Here is a 22,187-nt window from a genome sequence, read left to right on the forward strand (position 1 = left end):
TGTTTTCGACAACACACTAAAGTCGGAACCACAAATCTACATCTTGGGAACTGGGACCTTCAGAGGAGAACATGAATGCAGCGTCTCCTACTGGGAAGACAGTGAAATCATTTACGTAAAACCAAACGACTGGATCTGCACCTCCATGTTCTCTGTTCTTTCTTGTCCCATCATTAGCCACCACTTCTGTCCACAGCGATCAACACACACAGAATCAAACCAACACCGTAATCTGGTTTCCAACAATCTGTCGTGGTGAGAGAAGTATTTTCCAAATCTTTAACCCAGTTATCAAACTCAAGTGTGTCCCCAGGCCGGGGGTGACAGGGACGACGGGATGGCTGACATGTTGGTTCCCGTCCTGCCCACCTGCCTGCGTTGACTCTGCATGGAACACAGTCCCAGCACGAGGCCGAGGCAGCTCCACAGATCAATACAGCCAGAGAGGAATGAAATGAATCCACTCTCTTACCACACTACTACAGTGACAGTATTTTTCTTACATGAGTAAAGATGAGTTCTCTGCGGATGCTGGGGGAAAGGGAGAGACGTGGAAACAATGGAGTGAGGGAGTGGGAGAGGGCTGTTCCACTGTGATACTGCATTTTATAAAAAATCTGGGGGGGAAATACAGGGAGAGTAATGGGATGGAGGGCGAGGACGGGGGGGGGGGTACAAGCTGCAGTCTCCTGTAGGTTTGATTCTTTTTACGACCCAGCATCTCAGTTGTACTCAGCAAAAGATAGTAGTTCTCTCGGGAACCAGCTCAGAGAAGAGAGGCTTCTCTTTTTTTATGGCATTAAACATAATTCAGATGGTTGGAATTCATAATTTAACACAAAGCTTAAATTCCCACTTTGGCAATTGGAGTCTGCTTCAGCTTGTTGGAGTGGAAAATCGTGTGAGAGTCGATTACAATGCACAAAACCCGCCCAGGGATTTCATTTATTAAGACAAACGCCATAAAATGTGACACCCTAGTAGATAAATAACTGAAAAAATGCAATTCCTTTGCCAATTTTTAAAAAAATGTCTCCGCACCCTGTTTTGAGTTGTCATATTGATATTGGCTCAGCACTCCAGGAAAAAAGTTATTCCGCTGCTGAGACCAAGACTCCCTCAGAAAAAACTTTGAAATTCAGTTGATGCTCTGCCACTTTATTTTAAGACGGGTAATTATTCAGATGGAGGTCTGGAGATATGCAACAAAAGTTCCCTCCAAAATGTCAAACACAAAACAAGATTTAAATTGTGGGTTGTTGTTGCCAGACAGAAGCTTTTGTCGTTGTACTTTTGTCATAATTATCTTACTGAGTTTTTTCTTTACTTCTTGGTTTTAACACACAGTCGTAAAGCTCAAGAGGGTTCAAAGAAATTCCTTCTTTCCTTTGGTTTCAGAACTACTTCCAACTCTCCCTGCATGTTTAGAATTGTAATCCTTGTGACGCCCAATCGCCACCTGGTGGCTGGGTGCGGTACAGGTCATAAATCCGGCCTCCTCCATGGTAATGGATGGGACAGAGACCAAACTAAGAATTCAAAGTGCATGTTAAATCAAAGATGGTTAGTTCTTATCACTCTGATGTTTGTTTTGTTTATGATAAGTTTGTTTTTCATACGTTATTTGACTCTATGGAAATTAGGTTAACATCACGATTGACTTGTGATTGGTGGACATTAGCTCCATCCACCAATCGCTACTGTGCAGACTCTGGGTTTAAACAGGAAAGACGACGTTTCTCATCAGGGATTGTTTCTTCTTTATCTCTGGATAGTGGGAGGAAGAGGAGATTCCTGAGCCAGCTCCCACATTCCCTTATTACCTCTTAAACAACCAAACTTCCCTTGAGAGCAGCTGGATTCTGTGTTCATGTCAGAAACAAACATGAATTAATCTGATAATTCAAACCTGAGGTGACAATCATAAGTAGATTTAGTTCACTGGGTTGAGCTCCATGTATTTCTTCCTCTTAGTCCACACATTGAACATATATCCTACACAGCGATGGGGAAATGTTCCCCCTGTAGGTAAGAGCACAACACTTCTCAAAGTATCCCTTTGAAGATACAGTATAACTTTGAACATTATCTCCGTTGCTCTGCACATAAATTCCCTGTGGTGTCGGCAGAACATCCACTTCCATGCCTCTTTACTTGTGTTAATTTACATGCATATGAAGTGATGTGGAATGAAACAGTGAGGCCTTTGTGGAGAGAGGGAGCCGGTGAAGCGATGGCTGGCTCGGCCCGGAGACGCAGCCGGTGACTGGGACTCGCAGCTCGTCTGACACGTCGCGGTGACACGATGAGAGGAGGCTGCTGGAGAGACGGGGCGAGCGGAGAACCCAGATAAAGCAGCGCCGCCGAGCTGCCAGCGGGGGGGCTTTGAGTTGTCTCCAGAAGAGGGAGCGGAAGGGGGAATTTTGGGAGGCAGAGCTCAGAGTAAACAGTATCTGCCGAAAAACAACAACAACAGCAACAAGCGCGCCGCCTAATCAAGTGGATTTATTGAAATGCAAAGCCTCGCTCCTTCAGTTCCTCTCAAAAACCCAATGATTAAAAAGTATAATACATTATAGGCACCATTACTCCACCTAAATTACATGTTTAAACACCAACTAGGATTCTACAACATCACATCATTAGGCATTATTAGTGTCATCGTGAAATATGGCACAAGTCAAGTGAAGCTAGGCAGATTAATTACGTGAAACCGAACCTCAAGGGCGAAGACTCGTCTCTCTCTCTCTCTCTCTCTCCCTCTCTCTCTCTCTCTCTCTCTCTCTCTAGCTCTCTCTCTATTAGTCTGTATGTTCTAATATCCATCTGCCGCTGCTGTCCTCAATCCCAAACACGGGTTAGTGTGAAGCTGAGAGTCAATTATAAAAAGGACAATCACTGTGTGTGTGTGTGTGGGGGGGGGGGGGGGGGGGGGGGGGGGACAATGTCAAGACCAATGTTACCAACCTTGATTTAACAACAGAAGAAAAGTTCTGACTCCACACTTCATTTTCGACTTTTTTCATTATTTTAATAAAGGATAAGTTTCACATGTCAAGAAACTTTCTTCCCAAGATGACAAGATGGATACCTCTCACACATGTCCACAAGATATGAAGCCACAGTTAGCTTAGCTTAGCATAAGGGCTAAAAACTGTGGCTTCACTCCTTCGTTCGTGAGCTGCCATTTTGGCATAACCATATTTGGAGGCATGGTGGGGGTGGAGCCTGACAGAGCTGGGGGACATTGAACACACCTTCACCTGCTCCCATTGGACGATACTAACTGTCCACATGGTGACCACGCCCCTAATACCCCTATCGTCGATTTGTTTTAAATGGGACCATAGCTTACTAAATGGACATCATCCTGTATGGAAGTTAAAAATACTGAGAAGTAGAATAACTTTCTCATCGACTTCTAGAGAAACTGAGCTCTTGTGGAGTCGCCCCCTGCTGGTCATTCAGGATAGCTCTCCAGTCTATAACCCTTTTTTAACAGTATATGTGTTACACTTAGTAAGAAAGTGAATAAACATACAAAATGTTTAAGCTGCAACATAAACTACTCAATTTAAAGAGAAAGACCCGGCACCTGGATGTTTAACGAACCAACCGGCTGCGAGGGTTTTTTATTTAAACTTCAAACTGCGACATCATCTAGAATCCCACTTACAGTTAGATGCTGTTTAAACAGAGGCTTTGCGTTGCTTTAAACTGAAATAGGCAACACACGCACGTATCAGACCTATTTACTATTTGGGTTGATCCTTTTCCTTTGAAGCTGCTATAACAGTAAAATCAGGTCAGAGCTCCAGGCTCTGCTGAAGTTGAAGTACAACACAGACACAGTACTTCATGGAGATAGAGCCATTCTGCCACTATACCGCCCGACTGTAAACAATAATATGTTCCTAAAGCCTCTGCGTTGAGGCCTTATTTCACTCGTTGGCTCGGAGTCATCCCGGTTCTTTACAGCCTGCCAGGCAGCCGCCGGCTCCGCTGAGAGAAGAAGACGGGGAAACACTCCGCTGGGAAATTCTTTTCCAGGGGCGTTTGTTTTCCCCGATCACAGACATGATGCGAACATACATCCCGACCAGACAAAGCAATTGAGCCGGCACCGTAAACAAGTCACAATGGAGGGAGTCACATCGATTTAAATAGAATAGTTTCTTAAAACCCAAAACGTGTTTGATTCACTGGGTTTAATCCACCACTGATTTCAACAGCTTTCAGCTAGAAGTGGAAGAAAGTTGAGTCTCTGTGCCGTCAGGTTTTGATCATCACACTCGTCTGTATAATGACACAGATATTCTGTTTGTCCCCCGCTGGTTTCATGTCTCCACCCGGGCTCAGGCTCAGTGAAACTGCACGAGAGTCAGAACCAGCGCTCATGAATTCAGAGCACATCCTCGGAAACGTCTCGTTTCAGGGCCTTGACGTGTTCAGCAGGCAGAGAGGGAGAAAAACTGAAGTCAGGGAAAATACATATTTCTCTTAGAAAATGCTGCTTTGTGAAATAAAGTGTACATTTCTGTAGTATGTAAGTATTATGTTTCTAAGAATAAAAGATATTTTAATCTGCATTAATTGCTTTTGCCATTTTGTAACAGATATCTACAACAAGCTGGCATGGTGATGTGTGTGTTTGGCATCGTCTGGTCTTTTAAATCTCAGAAATCCAGCCGACACAGAGCGACATTCGAATTTGCCAGGAGCTGTGTTAAATAATATTCACTCCTGTTTTAGCTTCTCTGTGGCTTTCTAGTAGCTAAATGCTACCCGCTCACATTACCTGTTTGTTTTAAAAAACAGCTGCTTGTTGTGGCTGGAAACCAGATTGATGATAGCAGTGGAACAACCAGTGCTATACAGTTATGGGCTAGGAAACCAAAACAAGGGGCTTAAGTGCATCAGATACGTCAGGCTGATGGAAAAATGGGTAATATTAGTATGTGGGTACGTCACCATGGAAACTCTGTTCACCTAACAGTGATTTCCACATTAATATAAAAAGATAAATGCAGCCGTAAAGTTACAACATGTACATTTATCTTATTAAAACATTTCAGGCCTTTTGTGAAGTTGTGTTCTAACATTATCCCAAATGTGTTCGGTGAAATCTGTCATTTTAATAGAGAAAATCGAATCCGCTCGACCTAAATCTATTTTTATTCATGGTAACTGTTAAACTATGAGACCTTCCAGTCACGTGGTTCATGCAGCTCATGGAGGATGAGAAAGGAATCCGGTTATTTCCAGGTGTAACAACTACAAACCCATTAACTTTCCGATGAGGTCAGGAAACACGTCCACGAACAGACGTCCTCCTTTTAAATAAATCATGTCCCTCAGTCCGAGTCGAACTTCTTCTCAGAGCGGTGTCAGAATGATATTACATCTCCCCGTGTGAGCAGGAAATGAAGTCAGAGTCAGTCTGTAAAGCATCAACCTGACATGCATCGGTTCTGAACCAGGTTTCTATCCATCACTGCACATTAGGGTTTCTGCTGTGCTGAGGTTCCTCCAGGCCTGAGAACCACATGTGAACCCCCACGGTGAGCTGCACGCAGGCTGCATAAGAAGTTTCATACAAAGTGGCCTAAAATTTTAATGTTGCCTGTATTACTTCTTCAAAACAAGTTTAATCTTTGAAGAAAATGGATGTTCTCACTGACTCCTCGGTTTGTTCGACATTACATCGAGACGCCGATGGAGCCGCTGAGAAATTTGTCAATTGATCTGTAAGATTTATTACAATTCCCGAGGTGACGTGTGTTAGACGGATGCAAAACAGGTTTTGTAAATGGGCCGACTCATTTTCATCCTGGCCCCACGGCCTCATAAATCAAACTTGTGCAGAAAAGTGAAAAATTACATCAAGATATAATTAAAGGTTCATTAGAGAAATCCACCTTTTACAAATGAGGGCCCCAAGTAGTTTCTGAGAATCATCTTTCAGAACATGAATCCTGCAAATGATAAGTAAAGACTGAGAACTCATGGTACATCCAGTCTAACAGGTGGATTCCAATTACTACAAACTCTTACATTACAGAAGAATCACGAGATCTCACTGAAAGCATCCTGCATGGAACGGTATGATTTCATTCCTCCGAACTCATCTGACTCTATATGCTCTGGATCTGTGGAGGGTCACATGTTAACATTACGCCGCCTCAAACCTGCTGTTCCTCATTTTGACAGAAACTAAATAAACTTTCCTATGATTTGTTTTTTGGAGAATTACCAACATTTCCAGGGCGATTCTCCTCAGCGTGTTGCTTTGACCCAGTTTCATTTCACATATTAATTCCGAGCAGGTTTTGACTATAGAGGGTTTTACAGAGTCAAAGTGAGATATAGTTGAATACTGGGATAAAAAAACACCAGACTTAAAGGTTTGTTGGAGAGTTTTGTTTAAAGGGAGAACCTCCAGGTTGTGTATGGCAAATATAGGGTAAAATGTGCATATTTTTAAAAGTGAAATAGCTTATTTTGCATGAATGTAAAATGAAGTTACCATTGACCAGTTAGCAGCTGCTTCATTAGCCTGATTTATAGATGGCTGACAAATGTTTCAAATCCTCCTGGTCCTTATTTAGATAAATCTTTCATTTCCTTCAGAATCGGGGTTTCACTGTGTCCTGCTGCAGGTATGACTCATCTCATACATTTTTCATTTAACTTCTGATGTATGGTATATTTTCCTTCTGTCTAGAAGCAGGTGTATAGAATTATGTTAAACACTTAGTTACATTCACTCCAAGTCCCAGCAGGGTTAATAAGAAGCGGAGAGTCTCTCTGTAAAGTGGTTCTGATCGTGTTGATGGACACTAGACCCTGGTGACAGCTGAAAAAAATGAAATGAATTGTGTGGTGATGGATCAACTTCAGGGAAACATGAGAAAACAAAAGGTAGACATTTCTTTGAGCTGAGTTGGAGTTTAGTTAGTATTTTCTATTTCCTATGGAATAAAACACGGGAGCAGTTGATTTCCTGCAAAATAACTGAAAAACAGTAAACTAGTTTGCGGTGAGAAACTGGGACACTGTGCGCGAGACAAGAAAGACGGTGGTGGGTTCAGAGGAAAGGAAAAAACAAATGATGTGTGCCGAGGTAACTGAGGAGAAAAAGGGAAGGAGGGCGGATTAAAGCGCCGAGGACGTGACTGATCTTGATACTGGAGACCTTGGGATTGTCTGGGGAGGTGTTTAAAAAGAGCCAGACAAGGGGGCAGAGGCGGCACGCAGAGCTGTGGACAGAATCACAGGAGCTCTAATGCCGCGGATAAGTGGAAAGCGAAGGTTACAGGAGTGCAGGGAAGGGAAATGGGGGAAGCTCATATAAAATCCAGACGGTCAGAATCCTCAAATGTCAAAGGAGGAGAAGGGCGAAGGAGTGAGACCTCCACCAGCTCTGAGCTGCAGTGAAACAGACAGAAACAAGAAACAAGTCATTTCTCTTTTAGGAACGATGACATAAATTAATATAGTTAGAAAAATAACCCATTATATGGGAATGAAACCGTGGAAAATCAATGACTCAAAGCTGCTGTTTCTATTTGGGTTTGTAATATGTTTCATCCTCAACAATATGCAAAAACCCAAATAGAAAAAATAGCACAATTCACTATTCCCTGGAGCCAGAGAACTTTGAGTGAACCTCTCTCCGTGAGGGACTGAGACACTTCCACCAGCGGTTTGAACTGTAGAACGATGAGAAATGGAAAAACCAATCTTCCACGGCTGCACTGAAAACTAACTGCGGCAGGAGCAGTAACTTACCGACCATCAGCCGCCTTGTAAAAGTTACGACCGCGGGCGACCGGGGGCACGCACAGTTTAACAAGGGCCTAATGAAAAAAACGACAGTCTCTGGGCGGTAATGGCGGCACGTGAAGACGCCGTTCTGAATCACGGAGGCATAAAGGAGGTCAGGTGACCGCGTGGTTAGGATCGACCCTCGGTGATGACGTGTGGCAGAGGAGCGCGGGAGAATTTCATCGGCGTCTCCGAGAAGATTGTAGAAGGAAACTTCATCTAAACGGCCACTGTGGTATATTTAAATAGAATAATATAGTATTTTATTTCATGGTTCCATTCTCAGCACCCAGAAATATTACTGTACATCAAATACAAGCACGAGAATATTTAAAATAAAACCAAACGAGGTCTCTTATCAATTCTACTATCTGGAGTCAGTTCAGAGGCTCAGACACATTCAAGAATCAAAGAGCAGAGACAGAACAGGATCAGACGTTATGTTGGGTAAACTGATCTGATGGGTTTTGATCTGAGATTAGATTATTATCATCATTATGACAGTGGCTTAATAAATGATTCTGTATATTTAACAGCTGTACGTGGCAGATGAAACTCTGTGTAAACATGAACATCATCAAATATGAAGAAGAAACAATCATTCTGTGAATTATTGATGTGAGCAAGACAATTACATTAAACATGCAGATTTTCACATTTACTGTATATTCCTCTGGGCTCGATGTGCCTCCATACATTAAAACTCTTTGGGTCTAAAACTGTAGCTTTAAATTTCTAGTTCAGTTTTCCAGACACGCTTGTGAGTTTGAATCCACAAGTTCTTGCACCACAGATTCTTCTGGACTGTTGTATCAAAACTCATGACCGTGAAGGAACAAAGAAAAATGAAAGTAATCCTGCACAGTGTCACTCACACTCACTCACTTTGTTTCTCCTCAGCTCTTCATCGGGTGAAATCTGAGACTCTGACGACCTGAACGCTGTAAGTACACGTGATCAGCAGCGTGTGGGATCTGTTATTACTTACTTGGGTTCCAACCGAACACAATTTTAAAGTGTTTCTCCCCTTTTCACTCACTTCAGAGCAAAGTGTCTTGGTGAAGAAGAACATTCATTTGAAATCCTCCAGCGGCTCACGTGTAAATTCAGTCGATGATGTGTTTATACATATTTAGGGATCTTAAAAAAAAATTATTCTGAAACAATATAAAGGGCTGATTCAGACATACAGTTTTTCAACATGATAATGTTCTTATTGTCTCAGTCAAACATCCGTCCTTTCTATCATCTCAGGTGTGAATCTGAAACAAAAATTCAGAAAAAACTTGATTCTTTTAGTACCTTTTTTTAAAGTTGAATTCTCAAAAATCTCTGAAACCAGCTAAAATGAGAGTTATCAGTAACAATGATAACGAATGCTGCACCGAGACTTCTCCCAAATTAACTCGTTTTACAGTTAATGATGTGAGAGCAGTTGACACAGTGGGGGTTGTTCACACACTGAGCAGGGACGGGCTTCTGGGACACTGAGGCTCTGTTGGTGGATTTAACGAGTAAATTACTGCTCAATAATGAACGTTTATTTTTTGAAGCACAGATATAAAAAACGTTTGGCCTCTTTAAATACAGTTTTCTTTGTCTTTCTGTATTTTTTCCCCCAGTATCTGAGTTAATGCAGTATATATTTCATAATCTCTAGTGAGAAATATTATAATAAAGATATTATTCATCATTGCTAAACAATATATTTGGCCTGAAGAGCAGGCCAAATAATATCTTTATTATAATATAAAGATATTATTCTTTATATTAATATCTTTATATTATATAGTTTACAATTTTACTCCTCTTGTGTAGTCAATGCATTCATAATTTACATTTTTAGAATCAGACATTCTACTGTAAAGCTTCATATAAGAAGTTTATTAACCATATTTTTCTAAATTCTTATATTCATGGCATGAATTGTGTTTTGAAACCAGCTCTCAAACACTAGTGTCCCCTGTTGGTTGTTCCTGCTGAACTAAACTACCTTATGAAATAAACAACTAAAGAAGTGAGACAGTTCTATCCTTTAAACTCTCCTCTTTAATATTAAATACATTACTCTATAAACATAACATTTATCTACATAGAAAAACCTGTGTCTCTATTTACACTCATTCTCATAAAGAGCTCAATCGTACAAACAAGATCCAGTATCTGTTCACACACACGTCTCTTCTGCCTTCAGGTTGCAGCAGTGATTGTCGCAGCATTTTCTTCACATGACCGATTCCCTACTCACAAAATACTTAATTTACCCTTATTGCTAAACCTCTCCAAGTATTAACAAATACAACTTCACATATGTACATTTTAGCGTTTTGTCAAACACAGACATCCATTAACCGCAACATCTATTTGAACTGGTTCTGCACCAGAGCTGCCACATCTACAGATTTACAAGAAAGACTTGGTTATCTCAGGATTTTTGGTATAAAAATTGAAAAGCAATGTATCGGTGTTACATTCAATATTCCTGAAATACACGGGACGACAGAAGTGCATGATGACTGTAAAAAGACTGTAACTCTTCACGTCTTCACAATGAGCTGGAAAACCACGAAAAGCTCGGCTGCTGTTTAAGAATTTGCTCCATAACATGATATCGGTCGATTGATATGAACGTCAAACAACATTGAATCCACCGAGTGACTTCATTCCTCCACCTTAGCTTTCCGCTTGGAGCTTTTGGGTTTGGGGTTGTCGGACTCCGCAGGCAGTGGAGACCCCGGAGGATCAGTGGGGGGGCTCGGGGCTCTGTCCACGTCGGGTTCTGGTTCCAGGGGCATGGAGGGGCCTGTGGAGACACCGGGAAACAAAACAACAAGAGGGTTGAGGTCATTAATCAGCAGAGGTTAATGGGAAAAGTTGGAGGATCACACTGCTTTGTCATTCACACCTTCATGCAGTCTCACACGGGCTATAACAAAATCTCAGGTCACAGTTAAGCTCTGTTTAACTTTAAACATGCACCAATAGAACCACACAAAGTCAATGAAACCCTGATGCACCGCCATGGTGCCACAAAACCTCTTGTGTGTGTGCAGGGACGTTTCGCTGCCTAACTCTTAAAACACATTTCCAAATAACCTTTATTTTACCAGGAACAACTTTGAGTTGGATCATTTTTCTTCTAAATGTCAACAATCACTTTATAAAATCTCTAACGATAAAATCTGCCCTTTGACTAAACACGTGTTGTTTTTTCATTTTATCTTCTGAATCACACAGAACTTACCCTTTGACAGATTTACATTGTTTTCATTTGTACAAATAACTCTTAACTTCAACAAGTGGTTTGAATCCCATCCATCCACCAAACAGGTTGTTTTTCCTACACAGTGTCTGAACAGCAGGAATTCATAATAAAATCCAAGAAACAGAAAACCCTGCCTGTCATAGATGAACCCCGACCTTCTGCATTTCTAGTATACATCTCATTGTAGTGAAACATATGTGCAGACTTTCTTTGCAGACTCACATCACCTTGGTGTATGAACGCAGATTTATCGCGAGGGCAGTTTGAGTGCCATGTGTAAAACGTCAGTCACCGAACCTGCATTGTTCACGTGATGTTTGTGAGCAGCTCAACAGCAGCGGTGGAAAACACAGCCCACGGCCTCTTGTGGAGTAAAGTGCTCGTGTCCACTCGCCACTGAGAGCTGCACGCTGCTGTAATCATTTCAGCGTACAGCCTTGAATCTATAAGCTTACCTGTGTGTCATTTTCTTTTTTCACCGAATACATTTTCTTCTGTTGCCAGGAATATGAACCCCCCCTTCAAAAGTCCATTTTGCCTGAGCCCATATTTTTAATCTGGTGCAGCAGTACAGGCAAGAGGCTGTGACTGGACAAGCAGGAGATATTTATAAATTCCCATTTTAAATGAAAAAATTGGGCTTTGGTTAAATGGAGGAAGGGGGGGGGGGTTAGTGAATTTGTCATCCGCACCGCATGCCAGTGTAATTACTGGACTTCTCAGCAGGAATCTTTAACCTAATTTGGAGTGTGTTCTCAGAGCGAACTTCAGAGAGCTGTTCGGCCTGGATTTATCAAGTTTTACACGAACATAACACATTTTAAAACATCCCACCAGAAGTACAAAGCCTAGTGCTGGTTAGTACCCGCTTGCAGCTGGAGGTTCTTGTTGTAGCTCGCAGCAGACGACATGGCCTGACCCAGGGCCTGGTTGGTACCGAGGGCAGTGCCGGGGGGTTTGGTGGCTGCTGCCGAGTTTGGTTTGGATTTGGAGTCTTTTCCTGGTTTGGTCCACACCAGACTCTCTGTCACCTGCAGGGCAGCTCCCATCTTCTGAGCCATGTCCATCAGCTGTGAGTGACAAGAAAAAAATAACAATGACTTTGTTTACATGCAACATGAAAAGGCAATTTCTGAATAACCTTTGACCTGAAACCGGTCATACTCAATGTGGTTAACAATACAATTAACACATGTGGAGTTTTCTAACCTTAGTCACATCATGTAGGCATGTGGTCGTCTTCGTCACATTAAAACATAGCATTTTTTTACATTGACATCAGCTGCTTACACTGTGTATCTGAGCGTAGACAGGTCATAAGACATGATATGGAAATGAGTCATTACCAGACTATGCTTTTAAGATGTAAACAGGAACATGGAAGGAATATTCTAATAGCAACTAATGTAAATATCACATTTTGGCTTTGATTCGGTTCAGGGAACACATCCAGGAATTTCCATTCTCTTTATTGAACAATGTGAAGCAAGATATTCGTCAACACTTTGGGTGATTCCTCAGTTTAGGGGACTGATATTTATTTTAGTGTTTGCAATTTGGTGCAGATCTATATAAAAAATCCAGATCTAGTGAATTTAAATGTGGTTTCATAGTGAGACTGTTGGTGGGGGACTGAACTGAGTACTACTTCAGAATAATGTGAATAGTCACAATATCGATGTCCATCTAAACGTAGCCACCGAAAACCACAGGAAAAACCGTACCTCCAGATCAAATTCGAAGTTGCTGCTGGTGTCTCGAAGCAGGTTGACTTTCCTCTCCATCTCCTGGTACTGATCCAGGGCTCCTTTCTTGTCAACGTGATTGTAGAGAAAGATCGCAAAGTTCAGGTTCACCAGGGGGCTGGATCTACAGGAAATAGATCAGCAAGGAAGAAGACAAAGATTCAATGATCTGATACTGTTTCTAAATTTATAGATTTATAGAAAAGAGAAGGAGAGACGGACTCACACATCCAGAGTCACAGCTTGTTCATACGCCCTGGTGGCATTGTCCACATCGTCCAAGTTAGTCAGAGCCACTGTTGGTCATGTAAATGAGACATGTGTGAATTGATACTTAAATACGAACTACATTCATTAATTTGCAATGTCTGTAATTGATCTCTATCCAACAGCAGAACATGTTCATTAAAGCGTAAACATGGGTCATCATTCATTTTGTAACTCATACCTAAAATGAATACATACCCGTCCAGTACAAAAATAAACTGCTGCCCCTGTTCTAACAGAGTTTCTCTTTAGAGTCAGTTATTAAATTATGGATTCAATCATGAATAATTTCTCTGTGTCTCTGACTCAGTACCTGCCAGCAACATGTAGAGCTCTCCCATCCGTGGGTTTAGGTTGATGGCTGCGCTGAGGAAGTGGAAGGCCGAGGCGTACTGCTGCATGGTCAGGTGCACCAGACCCAGGTTGTACAACACCTTCCAGTCAAAAGGAGACAAGTAATGGGCCCGCTTCAGGCAGCTGATGGCCTGTGGGAAAAGGAAGGATGTGAGAGAGAAGTGAAGAGAAGTATCTCAATAATGTCTGAAAGAACAGATTCTGTACAATGAAGGATTTATAATACAGCAGTGGCGTGTGGAAAGAATAAAGTGTCAATACATAGGTGTTATTTATGAGCTCATGTGTCAAATGAATAAGTTAGTGTGATCTCTGCTAGGCAGGATTCAGTCACTGAAACTGAAAGCGGTTCTTACACTGGAGACAAACGGTAGCTTCTCAAAATGGATGGTATATTAAGATGGACAACGCGTCTCCTCTTCCTCCAACTATTCAGATATGAAGCTAAAATATAACAGACACAAACACTGCCATCCTGTGCATTTGGAGCCAGATGACCCAACCAATCATGAGTCAGTCTCAGATCCCTTCTACGTTTTCTTAGAGTCAAATAACCAGAAAAATTTGCACTTAAACGTATGAAATGATTGGTCGTGTTTACATAAGATAAAGACAATTGTTTCAAAGACAAATGACTAACCCTACATTTAACACGGAGGAGGAAGGATTAACGACCTATGCTGCAGCCAGTCAACAGGTGGCAATGGAGACTCATTAAACAAACCCACATGCAACATTACTCACGGCAACATATTTCTTTTTCCCAAAGAAGCACATGCCGATGTTGTTCCAGAGAGGGGGGCTCTCGGGCACGGCACAGGCTGCCACTCGGTACTTGTTCATGGCCACATCAAAGTCCCCGTGGGTCTGCATCATGCTGCCTGCAGCCAGGATGGCCTGGGAAGGAAAACAATGATTAGAGACATTGAAATAAGATGCACAGCATATGATGAGAGACAGACTGTACCACCTGACCTTACATTTTGCCTGCACTGCGTTTTAAGAAGCTCTATGCACTGGCCTCATGAAGTGTAACAGATTATTTGTTTGAGTATTCACATACCTTATAATTGTTGGGGTCAAATGTGAGGGCATTTCCAAGGTGCTCAAAAGCTCTTTGGTATTTCCCAAGCTGGTGAAAGAAGAACAAAGAAAACTTAGTATCTTCAGATGTTTCCATACTATATTCTGTTCACATAACTTCACAGAAGAAGAAAAACAAATCCACCTACCTGTAAAAACAGCAGGCCGAGAGTGGTCAGGAGTTCAGTGTTCTCTGGGAAGTGCCTGAATTCAGAATGAAAAATGTCACTTTATCTCTCCCTGTAATTACATTTAATTCCTGCACTTATTCTTGAGCAAACATAGTTGATATTCAGCGAAACTGCTGATGATTCTATCGAGCTCTGGTTCAGCATATTTGTGTAGTATAAATTAAGACCTGTGGCGTACAATACAGCTCAGAGGAGAAGAAGTAGATAGGCTTTAAAATAAAAGACTCACAGTGGTTCGTCTCATTAAAGGCAACTCCAGTATTGGGCACTTGATTAATTCATCAATCCTCCACAGGAGGTAGCACATAATGAGCACCATTACAGACACTGATGTCATTTCCTTATTTACTTCACCCCCCAATGTTTAAATATTCAAAATGTGAATAGAAGTGGAAATGAACATAATTTATAATGAACTGAGAAGAACCCTGAACTTATGGTGAAAGTGAAAGAGGACCACTTTTAGAAATGAGCACAAAAGACTTTGAGTTATCACATTAATCAGAAAAGGAATAAAATATTCTCCTATTATTTGGATTTGACGAAATACTTTGCTGTGTCAGAATTAAAAATGTAATAACTAAGATCGACTGGTGTATATGTAAGTCAGGAATGTAGATAGTATAATATAATAGAAAATACTCCTGAATTACGGATACAGCCAGAACTACAGTAACTAGAATGGTTTCACATGTTCTTCCTTAAATTTCTACTTCACCACTGTCCACATTTAAAACTCCACTTACTCCACTGCTCTCTTGTACACCTCGATGGCCTTGTCACTTTCTCCAGCCAGCAAGTGGACCTGCCCAAGCATCATGAAAGTCCTGTCGTGTTTATTTATCTGAAGAGCCATGTTCAGGTGCTCCTCAGCCTGACGCAGACACAGGATCAAAACCATTAACTCACAGTGGGAAGGAGCAACAATTTGTTCTGTATAATGTTGGTGAAATCCGTGCTCACATTTTTGAAGTCTTTGATGAAGAAACAGCACACGCCCAGATTATGACTGATCTCCTGGGGGGGGAGGAAATGTCAAGCATTACACAGCGGGTGTTAGCGCACGCTCAACTGAACAGGGTTGGATAGAGGCTGAGCTAAATTTAATTTCCAGCGTTGTGGAATACAAACTATTTAGAATTACTGACAGTAATATTAGAAGGGGCAATGTACATTACTAAAACATATCAGTGTGAGTGAATAATGGTGCATGACGTACCAGTTTAATGTTTGTATAGGTTTCATTGTACTGGATCAGTTTGGAAGAGCAATTATAATGTTGTGTTGATTAATTAACTTCAAACTTTGAATTCAGAGTGAAGGATATCAGGTCCACTTCACACGTTCCCTTAACAACTTTAAAGATAAAGCTGAAACTCAGTGTGTAAGTGTTTTTTATTTTTTATTACCCAGTCTTTCTCGTTGAGCCTTGCAGCTTCATGATAGAATTCGATGGCTGCTTTGTGCTTTCCCAGGAGAAATCTAGGGAATAGAATAAACAACAATAATCCATTTGAGAAATTAACTCATCTTAAATCACTTCATGCCAAACAGCAATTCTTAAAATACTGCAAAGGTTGGAATTTATCATCGGGATTGGATTTTTTTTTCTTTCCCAGCTGTAAGAAAATAAGTGCTTTCTGTAAATGGCCGGCCTTTTGTCTGTTATCACTGGATGTTTTTTTTTTTTAGTCCGTCTTGAGAGCTAATGGACGAGGCTCGATGTACCCCGGGATTCCGAGGGGGCAGCAGACTCACAAGGATCTGGCCACTTGCTTCAGATTGTCAGCACTGCTGGGATTAAGGATGGCACAGCTCTGAAACAGCTCCAGGGACTGTTGGATCTTGCCCTCAAGACGCAAGATTAGTGCTGCAGCAAGACATAAAAACACAAAAAGAGAAGATATTCCACATGAGGAAGTAAAAAAATAACATATATTAAAAATCAAAGACGCAGCATGGGGTCCAGAGACCAGATTTTGGAGGAACTAAATTATGTATATGGTGGGTTTCTGCATTGAGGCTTGGGCTTTGTGGCGTTTGGCATTTATGTAGCTGCTACTCCCACGTGTTTCATGTATGAGAGAGAAGAGCTGCTATGAAGCTATGAAAATGAAGGCTCACCTTGAACATATATGGCGTATTCACATGTTCCATTTGTCTCCTGCAGTTGTTCTTTGACGATCACCTACATGGACACACAACAACAGACAATATGTATTACTAGGGAGATATTATTTCAATATGTATGAACAGGAACAAAAAACTAAAGATTTCAGGTTGTGTTGAATACCAACCACGGTGGGAATCAGTTTCTAAACCAGTCATCCCTGAATCAGAATCAGAATTCTTTTTATTGCCATGTATATTTGCACATACAGGAAATTGCCTTGGTGTGGTTGGTGCTATGTGATATGTTTAAAACCATACACTGTCAATAAAGATGGACGACGTGTCTCTACTTCCTCCCACTATGCAGAAATTAAGCCAACCAATCATGAGTCAGTCTCAGCTGTCAATCATGATGTTTCAACCCTGTTTTTGTGATTGGTGTAAACACTGAGCATAGACAGATCAGCCACTAAAACACAGTGACAATAAAAAGATGAGGGTGTATTACCTTGCATGTGTCAAAGTCTTTGTGGATGTAGTGCTGGTGGATGAGCCAGTTCCTCCTCTCCACAATGGGAAGCTCTGGAGCTGGGTGGAAGAACATAATAAGACCAGAAGAGTAGAAACTTTTAGACCCACCGCTGCTCAGATGATGTCTTATTTTGTTGATAAGTGAATGATTAATCCTGAACGTGCCCCCCCCCCCACTCATTAGTCCGTCTCTGATCTAACAGTTAACACAGATGTAACATTTAAAACCTAAATCCACAGGCTAAATTTAAGCCAATTCACCAGACACACTGTGTAAAATCATAGCTTGTTAGCGAGTTCAAGCTCACGAGCGGACGGCTCAGAACGTTCGTAGTCGTCTATTTGGACTATTTTCTGAAATTTATACAGTCTTTTTTTAATTTGACAGCCGAATAAATAATCCTCAAAGAGCCCCCCCCCCCCTTCCTCCGCGGCCACTCGCAACTCTTTCATCTGACAGTTAACATAGATGTTAACACTTCAACCAAAACCCTGGGCTTAACTGTAATCAATTCACCAGACACACTGCATATGTCACCTTGTAAGCAGGCTCCTCCTCACAAACACGTCCTTCTTTCTTTCTCCTTTAACGTCTCGGCAGGTTGAGACATTTTTTTACCGTTGCCAGGGCAACTATGTCTCCTGCGAGCCAGGTGCTTGTGACAGAGCAGAGAGGGCGTGCGAGGCGAGGTGAGAGAGGGAGGCTGCAGGAGTCGGCAGCACAATGCAGAGCCGGCTTTAGAGAGGGTAACCTCAGGATCCGAAAACCACAATGCTCCGAGTCGTCTTCCCGGCGGAGGACGACGTTTCATTTCATTTCAAAAGGAAGCAAACATAATTACAATTCGAGTGAGTTTGATTCCGGTAATCCTGTTCTCCTGCACCTTCTACCTTCCTCCCACACTCAAAATAGGATTCTGCCTGATTTGAAGCGAAGTGCCGGGCTTTGAGTCTGCCACCGACACTGGGGGATATCATTAATGAACCGCCTGTGTGTAAAAAAAACACGGAGTGAATTACACTAAAGCTCCCCTTCTGTTTTTATCTGTCAGTGCTTGAAGCGCTCTGTTGATTTGCTGTGAGAGCCGGAGCCTCTTCCAGTGACTTCACAGAAATCCTCCCCATCACCGAGTGCGCGGCTGCATGGCCTTCACACGTTCGCCTCGTCAAGATACGGAGCGGCACTATTTGTGGCGACTTAATCCGCTTTCTTCCTGCTGAGAAAGCAATAATATTCTTGTCTCCGGATTTCAGCTGTGGCCCCGTGGTGCTCCAGTGTCCACGCACACAAAGACGGGGCATATGAGGAGCGGAGGGATGCCATACATGTGTATGACATGTATGCAGCTCACGGTATGAAAGGAGGGTAGAGAAGGATCGAGGAAGAAGAGCACAGCATGACGTCCCCTAAATACGGTCCTTTTAAAAACTTCATCCCAAACATGGAGGAATTCTCTCATTGTTATATTTGATCTGGCTAATGCTAAGACAGATTTGCTTCCATGCGCTTCAACCATCTGCTAAAAGGGGATAAGAGCAGAGACGAGTCCTGCTGAGATCAAAAGACACATGGGGAGAATGTAATGAAAAATCCCATGAAAATCATTTTGGAAATTTTACCACACGAAAACTTCAAACACACCGTTATTGGTTGTCGTTTTTCTGCTGCCCAACGCTTATTCTTCCAAGATATTTGACTAAAACTTGATGTACTGGAAACAGGTGGGACGACTTTACTCTCTCGGCGTTTCTTTTTCTCTAGTTCTTTCTTTTTTACTGTTTAAAATGAAACAGATTCTAGTAGTTTCTGGGTGTTAACCGCTAACTATGTAGATACAAGATACAAGATACATTTATTTATCCCAAACACACTCATGCAATTGAGAGAAATTTGTCCTCTGCTTTTTACCCATCTGGTGCAGGACACACAGAGCAGTGTGTAGTGACTGTACTTTAGACTGTACATATCGTAATTAGTTTGCGTGCTCATTATATAACACTAATTGCATTTCACAACAGTAATTACTGAAAAACTGAACTAAGTAGCTAATGGAGACTTTTTGGAGGGCTTTTTCATGGTTCCTTTCTTGCTCATTTACATAATTGTGGATCAATTTTAAATGTTTTAATTCATACCTTGAATTATAAACATCACACAAGCAATAAACCAATACTTTCACACGTATACATATGTTATACTGACAGTATTTGCTACATTACTTAATATTTTTATAGATGAGGCACGGTTAAGTCACAATTATATATTTTTACTTAATTATGGAGCGTTACAGCTTTAGTGCTTCATGTATAAAGTGCTGTACACTTCCCATACATTAACAAATACATAATAACATTTTACTTTCTGTTTTTTTACTGAAAAACTCAAACATCTTACCTCACAATGAATTACTTAGCATTTTGATTTGATTTGTCTCCTCAAATGATAAGTTCATCACATTAGGGGCTAACAGGCCATGTGAGTAATGACTGCATGGAAATACAATAACATACAGTAGCCTGTACTTAATTGCTCCTGTAGGACTTGTGTGCACTCTGCAGCGAAGATGATAATTATAAAACATTTTAAAACAATTCAAAACACTCAATCCATAAGCGACAACATCAACTGGCTAATTAAGCCGTCATTATGATGGTAAAACATCGTCAATGATCCACCAACACTTTCCTCACAGAGAAATATGTGAAACACGGTTCAGCAACATTCTGTACAAAATACTAAATCCTTTTGAAAAGAGTAGATAGAAGGGTGAGGGTGACCTCTGCAGGACAATTAGTTCCAAACTCACTCTATTAGTCTCCTAAGCAACAGCTACAGACAAATCATCAGAAATAAACCATTCAATAATGGGTGTTGTAAAATGAAATGTGTTTTAAGATGACTTGCAATCACTTGATCTCTGCTGTACCTTTAGGGGCCCGTCGTTTCTTGGCTTCAGTAGAAACTGGGAGCTGAAATAAATCAACACAGCACGAATAAATAAATAGTTAAAAGCTCTAGGCTACACGGTAAAATACACGGTATCACCTATTCTTATGAGCAGCCTCACCCAAATGTATTTACCCACTCAGAAAGTTTATTTATGTTTTCTATCTGATAAGAAGCTGAAGGTCAAAGTTCAGATTTAGAAATAAAGATAATCAGGAGAAGCTTTTTGTTGTCTTGCGCACAGGGAGCTATACGACACAGTTGATACTTGAACAAATAAATTAATTTATAATTTCTTATGACTTAAGAGAGTAACATATTTGATTTGTCCAATTCAAGTTCAATGTATTACGTTTTTATCAAAACATGAGTCCACTTGAGCATTGCTGTTAAACATCAGAGTTTAACAATGGATGTAATGAGTTTAACTTAAATTAATAGTTTATCATGTTTCAAAATGTTTTCTCCTGTGAAGACATTTATCTCTAAAACATAAACTTTCATTGGCTACTTAAAAAGACCAACTTTCACATTTATTACAATTCTGTTTCAGATAATGTGATTTTTGTGGTTAACTTAATTTATGGTTTACTCTTAAATACAAAAATGACCAAATCTGACGATACACTGTTTACAGTATAGGACTCGGTGTAACATTTAACTGTGAAAGTATCTAGTTACTGTAGTAAAAAGTACAACATGTGCATATGAGTAATTGAGTACAAATGCAAAGTAGGATGCAATAGAAATATTCAAAAACGAGATCCACAATAGGGTACACTACTTGAGTAAATGTACTTCGGTGCATATCCACAACTAGTAACTGCTCAAATAAGAACATGTATAAGTTGTCATTACATGAGAAGATCTATGATATAACTTAAATGGAAATAATAGCAGCCATGACCATTACATTACATTACATACACATTCCTATTTGTTTGTGTTGATCAGTGTCTGACCCACTTGTGGATTGTCTCTTGTGCAATGTGTGTTTATTCATCCAACATCCCACTTGTTTTAAACGCAGATCAGCTGCTGTGGAGCTGAACTGTGAATAACCAACACTATGAAACGTGTGTAAACGATGATCAGCGTCACGACACTTTAATGTGACCTCCATGTTCCTGCTGCTGTCGCTTCTCCCCGGAAGCTTCAGCTCTCAGCTCCTCGGATTGAACGGGATTAGCGACCGAGTCCAAGTTCCCATTCAGCTTAATGAACTCAGCTCTGACTTTGTGCGTGTTAGCCACGCAGCTAGCTGACGTTTCAAATAACTGTGTACGGACGTTACCCTGAAAACTACCACGCGTTTATCCGCTGAGGTGTCACACCGGTTCTTCCCACGGAGAAAGGCTCCCAGCTGTGTGCGGGTGTGTAGTGAGGAAGAGGAGGAGAAGCTTCTGCTTCACACTCACCGCCGCGGCTGCCTCCTGGTCCGCCATCTTGGGATGAGCGACTCTAGAAGCTGTTGCCATGGACACGCCTGTGGAATGCGGACGTGAAACGGAGGGAGGGCGGGCCGTGACGTCACGGTGTTGTTTACTGTTCAGAATCAGCTTTTTGTTGTTGTTGTTGTTGTTATTGGATAAAATCACATTCCACTTTAAGATTTTTCTGATTTACAATAAAGTTGTCATTCAATACAGTGGTTCATGTGTAATCCATTCACATGTTAGCTCTTTCTCCATTCATATGTTTCTATATTTTATATTTTCCTTGGACTTCAGTGTTATTATATTTACACTTTAATATTGTATTTTACTTAGTATTACTTACTGACTCCTAGTTTTGACTCTTGCTGCTGTATAATTGTAAATTTTTCCATTGTTGGACTAAATTTGATCCAGGTCCAGATGTTAACA

General features: G+C 41.1%; 1 protein-coding gene across 2 annotated transcripts; it reads right to left on the bottom strand.

The window, feature by feature from the left end:
• Positions 1-9,766: 9,766 nt before the first annotated feature.
• Positions 9,767-21,800, bottom strand: bbs4 (Bardet-Biedl syndrome 4). 2 transcript variants are annotated; one of them, XM_062399137.1, is made up of 16 exons: positions 21,741-21,800; positions 20,303-20,345; positions 17,353-17,432; positions 16,857-16,920; positions 16,491-16,602; positions 16,142-16,214; positions 15,696-15,749; positions 15,479-15,606; positions 14,691-14,745; positions 14,522-14,590; positions 14,203-14,355; positions 13,418-13,589; positions 13,064-13,133; positions 12,817-12,961; positions 11,958-12,162; positions 9,767-10,630 (listed from the first exon to the last, which is right to left on the bottom strand). In XM_062399137.1, exons 1-16 carry the CDS (start codon positions 21,798-21,800, stop codon positions 10,488-10,490), a joined length of 1,626 nt encoding a protein of 541 aa, XP_062255121.1. In that variant the 3' UTR covers positions 9,767-10,487. The 2 variants fall into 2 exon arrangements, with proteins under 2 accessions (XP_062255121.1, XP_062255039.1); XM_062399055.1 differs by lacking the exons at positions 20,303-20,345; positions 21,741-21,800 and having other exon boundaries at positions 9,768-10,630; positions 17,353-17,708.
• Between the last annotated feature and the right edge of the window lie 387 nt (positions 21,801-22,187).

Source organism: Platichthys flesus, chromosome 1 (assembly GCF_949316205.1).
Source record: "Platichthys flesus chromosome 1, fPlaFle2.1, whole genome shotgun sequence".
In the NCBI taxonomy this organism is placed as follows: Eukaryota; Metazoa; Chordata; class Actinopteri; order Pleuronectiformes; family Pleuronectidae; genus Platichthys; species Platichthys flesus.

Bases quoted from the DNA above. Each gene is read 5' to 3' on its own strand.
- bbs4 (XM_062399055.1), bottom strand. From the start codon at position 17,556: ATGAGTGGGGGGGGGGGCACGTTCAGGATTAATCATTCACTTATCAAC. The intron at 14,591-14,690 runs GTAGGTGGATTT...TTCTTTCACCAG, and splicing joins TCGGCCTGCTGTTTTTACAG to CTTGGGAAATACCAAAGAGC. The intron at 14,356-14,521 runs GTATGTGAATAC...TTTCCTTCCCAG, and splicing joins TTGACCCCAACAATTATAAG to GCCATCCTGGCTGCAGGCAG.